General features: G+C 56.5%; 1 protein-coding gene across 3 annotated transcripts in view; it reads right to left on the bottom strand.

Annotated features, from left to right (window-relative positions):
* LOC123138992 (U4/U6.U5 small nuclear ribonucleoprotein 27 kDa protein) overlaps positions 1-7,460 on the bottom strand; it is a 9,448-nt gene extending 1,988 nt beyond the window's left edge. The window contains exons 1-2 of one of the 3 annotated variants that reach the window (XM_044558828.1): positions 6,750-7,460; positions 4,665-6,173 (exon numbers count right to left, since the gene is read on the bottom strand). In XM_044558828.1, coding sequence (XP_044414763.1) covers positions 6,754-7,374 — 621 coding nt within the window. In that variant the 5' untranslated portion in view covers positions 7,375-7,460 and the 3' untranslated portion in view covers positions 4,665-6,173; positions 6,750-6,753. Of the gene's footprint in view, positions 1-4,664; positions 6,174-6,749 lie in introns of those variants that run through there. The other 2 variants (XR_006469421.1, XM_044558827.1) reach the window with 2 other exon arrangements.
* Positions 7,461-9,446: the final 1,986 nt, after the last annotated feature.

Here is a 9,446-nt window from a genome sequence, read left to right as displayed (position 1 = left end):
CCCGCCTCAGCAGTCCCTCCCGGCGCCACCGCCGGCCCCCACGACGCAGGCGCCGGTGCAGCCGCACCACCAGGCGCCGCCGCCATCGCCAGCACCACCACCCGCGTCCCGGCCTACTGGTCGGCCCCTGCACCAGGTGCAGTTTCCGTCCTCGCCTTCGCCGATTCCCGCGTGGGCGACCGGCTCGTCTCCGGACCCGGTGTATACTACGGCGCCGGAACACCCGATGCCCTCTCTCCGATTTGATCGTCCCTCCAGCTCGGCGAACTACGCCCCAGAGATACCCGACCCAGCACATGCGCTGCCGTTTACTACAGCCCCCGGGCACGGTGGTCCGACACCCCCTCGTTTCGCCAAACTGGATTTCGCCACTTACGACGGCACGGAGGACCCCCTCAACTGGCTCAACCAGTGCGAGCAGTTTTTTCGAGGGCAGCGGACGCTCGCTTCGGATCGCACCTGGCTCGCGTCCTATCATCTCCGAGGCGCGGCGCAGACTTGGTACTACGCCCTCGAGCAGGACGAGGGCGGCATGCCACCATGGGAGCGCTTCCGGGAGCTTTGTCTCCTCCGGTTCAGGCCTCCTATTCGCGGGAGCCGATTGGTGGCCCTCGGTCGTTTGCCTTTCACATCCACGGTGCAGGACTACGCCGACCGCTTCCAGGCCCTGGCATGCCATGCGCCGGGCGTCTCCGCGACTCAGCGCGCCGAGTTATTTGTGGGCGGATTACCAGACCATATCCGCGTGGACGTCGAGCTCCGGGATCCCCCCGACCTCCAGACGGCCATGTACTACGCCCGGGCCTTCGAGCAGCGGGCTCAGGCGCTACAGCAACCGGCCGGCCGGGGCGGCCGCCTTCCCAGTCGACCCGCACCATCACCTGGCCGGCCCCCTCCAGCCTCGGCGACCACCTCTTCGGCCACCACCCGAACCTTCCGTCGGTTGTCCCCGGCCGAGCAGCAGGAGCGCCGCCGTCAGGGCCTCTGCTTCAACTGCGATGAGCCCTACTCGCCGACCCATGTCTGCCCCCGCCTATTTTACTTGGAGACGGTCGACTACACCGAGGCGGACAACTCGACCGACGAGCCACCACCCGCGGCGGCCGCGGACGCGCCCGCGGATTCTACGGCAACGGCGTGCGTCGTCTCCCTCCACGCTCTTGCCGGCATCCGTGGCGAGCGGACCATGCTGTTACCGGTGACGGTCCATGGCGAGCGGCTGGTGGCCCTGCTGGATACTGGCTCCACCCATAATTTCCTACCCGCGGCGACCATGCGTCAGCTAGCACTGCCGACCACGAGCGGGGAGCGCCTGCGGATCACGGTGGCAAACGGTGATCGCCTCCAGTGTCATGGGCTCGCCCGCGACGTTCCCATCTCCATCTGTGGCGAGCACTTCTCCATTACCTGTGCAGGGATCGACCTCGGCTGCTTCGACTTCATCCTCGGGGTGGACTTCCTCCGGACCCTCGGGCCCATCCTGTGGGACTTCGACGTGCTCACGATGACGTTCTCCGGTGGGACGGCCTTGGGGGCGCCGCGCCGGCCGTGCCACACCTCCAGCTGGCCGCCGCGTCCCAGGAGGCCGAGCACCCCCTGCTGGATCCCCTTCTGCAGCAGCACAGCGATCTCTTCGACGAGCCTCGGGGTCTTCCGCCCGCCCGGGTGTACGACCACCATATTCACCTTGTACCGGGTTCCACCCCCGTGGCGGTTCGGCCCTACCGCTACCCGCAGCTGCAGAAGGATGAGTTGGAGCGACAGTGTGCCCTTATGCTCGCACCAGGCATCATCCGGATCTCCACGTCGCCCTTCTCCGCACCGGTGCTTCTCGTCCGCAAGACGGACGGCACGTGGCGTTTCTGCATCGACTACCACGCCCTGAACGCGCTCACGCTCAAGGACAAGTTCCCTATACCGGTGGTCGACGAGCTCTTGGATGAGCTCCATGGGGCGCGCTTCTTCACCAAGCTCGATCTCCGCTCGGGCTATCATCAGGTGCGCATGCATCCAGACGACATCGCCAAGACGTCGTTTCGCACCCACCATGGCCACTTCGAGTTCTTGGTGATGCCCTTCGGCCTCGCCAACGCCCCGGCGACTTTCCAGGCCCTGATGAACGATGTCCTTCGACCCTACTTACGGCGGTTTGTGCTTGTTTTCTTTGATGACATTCTTATCTACAGCGCCACCTGGGCCGAGCACCTCCAGCACGTCGCCATTGTCTTCAACGAGCTTCGGGCGCACCACCTCCACCTTAAGCGCTCGAAGTGCTCGTTCGGGACACCTACCGTCGCCTACCTCGGCCATGTCATCTCGGCCGACGGGGTGGCTATGGACGCCGACAAGGTGGCGGCCGTCTCTGCATGGCCGACGCCTCACTCGCCGCGGGCTCTCCGCTGGTTCCTCGGCCTTGCCGGCTACTACCGGAAATTTATCCGGGAGTTCGGGCTCATCGCGGCGCCCCTCACGCGGTTGCTTCGCCGCGACGCTTTCGCCTAGGACGACGAGGCGACGACGGCGTTCGAGGCCCTCAAAGGGGCCCTCACGACAGGCCCCGTCCTCCAGATGCCCGACTTCGACCGCCCGTTTGTGGTGGACTGTGACGCCTCGGGCGCCGGGTTCGGCGCCGTGCTTCATCAAGGCGATGGGCCCCTCGCTTTCTTCAGCCGGCCCTTCGCTCCGCGCCATCTTAAGCTGGCGGCATACAAGCGGGAGCTCATTGGCCTCGTACAGGCCGTTCGTCATTGGCGGCCGTACTTGTGGGGACGATCCTTCCACATTCGCACGGACCACTACAGCCTGAAGTTCTTGCTGGACCAACGACTATCGACCGTGCCGCAGCACCAGTGGATCAGCAAGCTCTTCGGCTTCGACTTCTCCGTCGAGTATCAGCCGGGCCGTCTTAACATTGTGGCCGACGCGCTGTCCCATCGCGACTCCGACCTCGCTCCCTCCACCGACGAGTCCACCGGGGCGGCCCTGTGCATCCGCTCCGGGCCGACGTTCGGTCTCTTCGCCGACATTCACCGCGCCACTGCGACGGCTGACGATGTCGTCCTTCTTCAGCAGCAGCTCACGGCCGGCGACCTGGAGGAGCCTTGGCGCTTCTCTGACGGACTGCTTCTCCATGGGCGCCGGATCTTTGTTCCGGCGCATGATGATCTCCGTCACCAGGTGTTACAGCTCGCTCACTCGGCGGGTCATGAGGGTGTGCAGAAAACCCTCCATCGTCTTCGCGCCGACTTCTACATCCCTGGCGATCGCGCCCTGGTCCGCGACTGGGTTCGGTCTTGTCAGACTTGCCAGCGCAACAAGACGGAGACCCTGAGGCCGGCTGGTTTACTTCAGCCTTTGGAGGTGCCGTCTTAGGTTTGGACGGATATATCCATGGACTTCATCGAGGGCCTTCCCAAGGTGGGCGGCAAGTCGGTCATTCTCACAGTGGTCGACCGCTTCTCCAAGTACGCCCACTTCATCGCGCTCGGCCATCCATACACGGCGGCGTCAGTGGCCAGGGCCTTCTTCGACGGCATCGTCCGTCTCCACGGGTTCCCTGCTTCGATCGTCAGTGATCGGGACCCAATGTTCACGGGCCATGTCTGGCGCGACCTTTTCAGGATGGCGGGTGTCCAGCTTCGCCTGAGTACGGCGTTTCATCCTCAGACAGATGGTCAGTTTGAGGTGGTTAACAAGGTCATTGCCATGTATTTGCGTTGTGTGACAGGTGATCGGCCTCGCGCTTGGGTCGATTGGCTCTCTTGGGCGGAGTACTGCTACAACACCTCTTATCACTCCGCCCTGCGCGCGACGCCGTTTGAGGTGGTCTATGGTCGCCCACCCCCGCCTATACTTCCGGTGGACCCGGAGACGGCTCGAACGGAGGTTGCAAGTGACCTTATCCGCAGTCGTGACGAGATGCTTGCTGAGGTTCGTCAGCGTCTCCTTCAGGCACAGCAGCTGGCCAAGCACTACTACGACGATCATCATCGCGAGGCGGAGTTTGCGGTGGGTGATTGGGTGTGGCTGCGTCTTCTCCACCGCTCTACGCAGTCACTCGATCCGCGTGCGAAGCGCAAGCTCGGCCCTCGCTACGCCGGGCCCTTCCCTATCTTGGAGCGCATTGGGAAGGTGGCCTATCGTCTTCAGCTTCCGGCCCGCGCTCGCATCCACGACGTCTTCCATGTTGGGCTGCTCAAGCCTTTCCGCGGCGAGCCACCGGCGGCTCCTCCGGCGCTTCCTCCAATCGCCGATGGTCGCATTCTTCCCGAGCTAGCAAAGGTGTTGCAGGCGCAGCTCCGTCGTGGCGTCTGGTTCGTCCTCATTCAGTGGGCGGGCCTTCCGGAGGAGGAGGCTACTTGGGAGCAGCGTGACGAATTCCGCCAACACTATCCAGACTTTCAGCTCGAGGACGAGTTGTTTGCGCAGGCGGGGAGAGATGTTATGACCGGACAGGTCTATACCAGGAAGAGGCCCACCGGGCATTAGTATTAGGGGCTTGTCCCGCAAGTTATCTTAGGCAAGTTATCTTAGGCTAAAGTTATAAATACTACTCCCTCCGTCCGAAAATACTTGTCATCAAAATGAATAAAAGGGAATGTATCTAGATGTATTTTAGTTCTACATACATTCATTTTTGTCCATTTTGATGACAAGTATTTTCGGACGGAGGGAGTAGTTGTAAGACACCGTTGGAGATCAAGCAATAAAGATATTATAATCTTCTGTTGCCCGGCTCCCCAAGGAGCCGGAACCCTAGCCGCCTCTCCCAACCCTAGCCGCGACGGCGCCCGACCGCCGGCGCGCCCGCTCCAGACTCCGTCCCCCTCCTCCCTGTCCATACAACCTACGCCGGAGGCCTGGTAGGGACCCTAGTCCTACCAGCTCCACTAATGCTCAGGTAACCTACGTTTCAGGAATAAAATCTTCTAATGTTAATTCGGCTAATCTTGTTAACTGTTTCGATGTTGTTGAATGTTGATAGTGTAGTAGTTCCATCAGGGTGGCTCAGGAGGTCTATGGCCCATGTGGAATGACGATGTCCAAGTTAATGTTCATACTTATAGCTTTTATAAGTATTAGCCTCGGTTGTAAGAATAGTTACTAGGGTAGAGTTTGCGCTAGTTTGCATCTATGGTGCTCCCCCACCGTCAGACTAGTCAGATCTGGGATCAAATTGCCTCTGTTGTGTATGATAACTTAGGCCAGCTTATCTATGGGAGATCTCAACAACACTCTATGATGTAGACAAAAGCTCTCCTAATCTTAATATATACCATATGCGTGCATTCTGTGACCTTGTTAAGCAATGTGGCCTAATTGATTTAGTTTTTAGTGGTCCTGCTTATACTTGGACTAACAGGCATTACTCTTCAGAACCTATTTATGAAAATCTAGAGAGGTGCTTGGTTAATGCTGAATGATGAGGCTTCTTCCCCTATTTTGGTGTCTACTGTTTATAAGGTTCTATCATCATCAGTGATCATACCCCTATTTTGGTGTCTACTGATAATAATTTCACAAGCCCAAACTGGTGGCTCATAGAAAATTATTTTCAGTCTCATGCTAAATCTGTCTGGAGAGGTATTGCTCACAAGCCTTGGGGATTCCTAGTCCGATTGGAATTCTTATCAGACTTTTTTTACACGGTTTATATCTGAAATCATGTTGTACGATCTCAACAGAATATAAAAAACTCAATCAATGTAATAACAGGCTAGAAGTACAGAGCCCTGTACAGCAAACACTGAGTTGTGTCAAGGAACAATTGTAAAAAGAGAAGAGTTTTGTTCAGGAATAGATTTATGATAATAAGCTTCAAGGCAATCGAAGGGTTTACTAATATCAGATATGCTGTCACGCTATTGCTCGGAACTAGATAAAACTTAAAACATCTCATTTCCTATAATCAGTAATCCTGTATAGCAATTAAGCATAACCTTGTCAGTGACAAATAGGTGAAAGGACTAAAGAGCACCATCATCCCCAGGATCTGAAGGACTTTACTTGAATAGATTTACCAACAACATACCTGATTAGTAGGATTTCGACTACAGAGAAATAACAAAATGGTTTCGAAGTTGAATTTTGGAAAGCAGACATGTTCCGTAAATTTTTGACAGGTGAAGCAGACAGTAGGTCAGACCAATAAGCAATACCGTAATGAAGATAGCCTACAAACAGAAAATGATGAACTACTAGAAACGTGGGGATTCAATCAAATAGATGAACAAGAAAGAACTATGATGTTAACTTCAAAGTATATGCCCAAGATGTTGCCTTCTATGGCTCTACAATTTGTAACCCCACTAGCCGCATTTGTATGTACCCGAAAGAGAAGACAGTAAACAGACATTTAACATAAGAGTCAGAAAGTAAGCATTTATATGGTGCAACCCCATTCAGTACAGAGTCAGGATTAGATAATTATACGGTGCTCGTCACTGTCAATTTGCGCTGTGCGCTTGTTCTAGCTCAGTTCTAACATGCTACTCGACAACTTTTCTAGATAAAGAGCTCCCTTGTCTTTGTGGCGGTGAAGCAAAGATCTCTAGCACAATAGTATAACTCAAAATTCATAAATAGCAGAACAGATTTAGCATAGTTACACTTCACGCATATTCAACAGATCTGCAGTACATGCTTTTTCGCTGTTATTCAGATTGGGCCATAAACTCCAGGCAAGCAAATGCAGAACTGAAATCAATTACAGTAGAAACAGAAAAGTGCAAGGAAATCTGAAACCCTACCTCCTCAGCGGTTGACCTCGGGCGGCAGGGGACGGTTGAACCCGCCCCTGCGGTTCATGTACTGCCGCGGCTGGCGCTTGGTGACGGCGCGCACGCCGCTGACGTCGGCGCCGGGGACGTACTTGCCCTTGGTGGAGTCGAACCCGACGGGGATCCCCATCATCTTCATCATCTCCAGCTCCTCGGCGTCCACGTCCCCGTCGCCCACCGGGGCGGCCTCCTCGGCGGCCTTGGGGGCGGAGGGGGGATCCGGCTTCCTGTCCTCCTCCTTTCGGTCGGCGACGGGCGACCCCTCGCGGCGGCGCTTGTGGCGGGCGGCGTCGGGGGAGCGGGACCGGTGGGGGTGGGAGTGGGAGTGGGAGCGGCGGCGGCGGGCGCGGTCCCTGTCGGCCGAGGGGGAGCGGGAGCGCGAGCGCTTGCGGGCGCGGCGGCAGTCCCGGTCGCGGTCCCGCTCCCGCTCCTTGTCCTGGCCGCGGTCCCGGTCCCGGTCGCGGTGGCGGTCGACGTCCCGGTCCCGGTCGCGGTGGCGGTCGGCGTCGCGGTGGCTGTCGTGGTCGCGCTCCCGCGGCTGGTCGTAGCCGCCGCGCTCGCGGGGCCTCTCCTTGTCCCGGCGGCGGTCGGACATTTGTTCGGCGAGGGGGTTGGATTCGGACGAGCTAGGGCTTGCTCCTTTGGATTTTTTCCAAAGAAAAAGAAGAAAAAAAGGACGGTGTCGCGTGCGGCCGACTTTGGGGAAATTCATTTTGGAACAATTACATTCGAGCTTGGGGGCCAGACCTGGCCAGATGGGCCACCACGGCACGGCCTGGCAGGCATGGTACGGCCCTCACCGTGCCGAGCCGGCGGCACTCGTGCCGCACTGCCCGGCCGAGGCACGGCATAATAAGCAAACAGGCCGGCCCATCAGGCCCGTCTGAGTTTGGGCTGTTTTGGGGGCTAATACAAGGAGCTCCTATTTAGCGCGGTGCAGCTATGAAAAAACAAGTGAGTTCACTTTTTTTTGCGGGTGAAACGAGCATTCATTAAATAAGTAATGTTTGTACACTAGTTTTCATAAATAGAACATAAATCATCAGCCCAGCTTGCAGCCAAAACATCGTACGTTGGCTAGTACGTCCTCTTTGAGCCATGCAATGCGCGGCCATGTTGGCCGTGCGTCGGACGTGGGCGAAAACATGCCGCCGTACTCCATGCAAGAGACTCTTCGTCTCCTCGATAAACCCGGCCAACGAAGACCTGTTAACTCCTCTGTCCGTCAAAGCTACCACTCCTTCTTTACAGTCTAGTTCCACAATGATGGGTTTCTATGTACGCTGCAGCACCAGGGACGTACCCTCGAGACACGCTGCTATTTCTGCCTCCATTTGTGTGTGGCATGATCGAAGAAACCGACACGACGAGAAGATGATGGCTCCCGTGTCGTCCCTCAAGACCATGCCCGCACCTCCAGTACACTCGCCAGGGATATTTGACCCATCAACATTCAGTTTCACCCAGCCAGGTGGTGGTTTTACCCAGGTAGATTCAAGCGTAACACTAGACTTATCCTCTGATTGCCTCACCACTTGTGGCACCTTCTGAACCACCATCTTCCCTTTCACCAAGTCTCCTTGTGGTTGTTGTTTGATGCATAATAGGGATTTGATGTAGCTGTTCAGAAATCTCCTCGAACTCTCGATTGGTGGTGCCGGTTTGTGATGTATGACTTCGTTCCGATAGTGCCAAGCTTGCCGAAAGGTCATTAGAATGACCAAGCGTTGCAATTTCGTGTTGTTATTCAGGAGATGTAGAAGCCATTCTTCGCCGGTGTTGGACACCATCCGCAGGTCCGGAAGAGGCCATGACTCCTTCATAGCATCCCATAGGGCGCACGCCATAGGGAACCTGCACACGGCGTGAAAGGTATCCTCCCGCTCGATGCCACACATGACACAAACATCAGAATGTTCCCGATTTCTCTTATGCTTTTTTTATAGTTGCCAAAGAATTAGTTGCTATCCGCCAACCAAAGACCCGTACCTTGGGTGGAGCAGGGCACCTCCACAATGTCGTCCAGATGGCACGATTGTCGTCCGGTGCCCTGCTCGCCGCGCATGAAGATGCGCACAGTTTGTCCTCCAGTCCCAGTTTATAGGTTGATTTGACGTAGAAGATTCTTCTCGGATCCGGCCCCCAGGCTAGGACATCATGCATCCTGGGTGAGGGCCGCAGCTTGATAATCTCGTAGACGTCTGGCTGTGTAAAGTACTGCTGCACCAACTCCCTTCTCCACATGCCACGATCATCCATCAGTTCGGCCACACGCCGAAGCCTGCACCTTCCGACATGTGATATCGGCCGGTATGACACTGGACGCTCCAGCCACATATCGCGCCATATACGAACAGATTGTCCGTCATCGATCCTCCATAGGAGACCTTTTTTAGGAGCTCCAGTCCATACGTAATGACATGCCACGTCGATGAAGCTTTACCTGCAAAAACAGCATCCTCTAGTCGCCCATTAGGATAACATTTCGCTTTCAAGACCCGAGCACACAAGCTCTCCGGGTTGATCAACAAACGCCATGCCTGCCGAGCGAGGAGTGCTTGATTGAAGAATCTGTAATCCTGAAACCCAAGGTCGCCCATCGCTTTGGGTTTGATGATTTGATGCCCGGCCATCCAGTGAGTTTTCCGTTTCCCTTTCTCTGAGCCC

Source organism: Triticum aestivum, chromosome 6B (assembly GCF_018294505.1).
Source record: "Triticum aestivum cultivar Chinese Spring chromosome 6B, IWGSC CS RefSeq v2.1, whole genome shotgun sequence".
NCBI lineage: Eukaryota > Viridiplantae > Streptophyta > Magnoliopsida > Poales > Poaceae > Triticum > Triticum aestivum.
The sequence above is the reverse complement of the archived record's forward strand: the minus strand, read 5'-3'. Positions and strand labels throughout refer to the sequence as shown.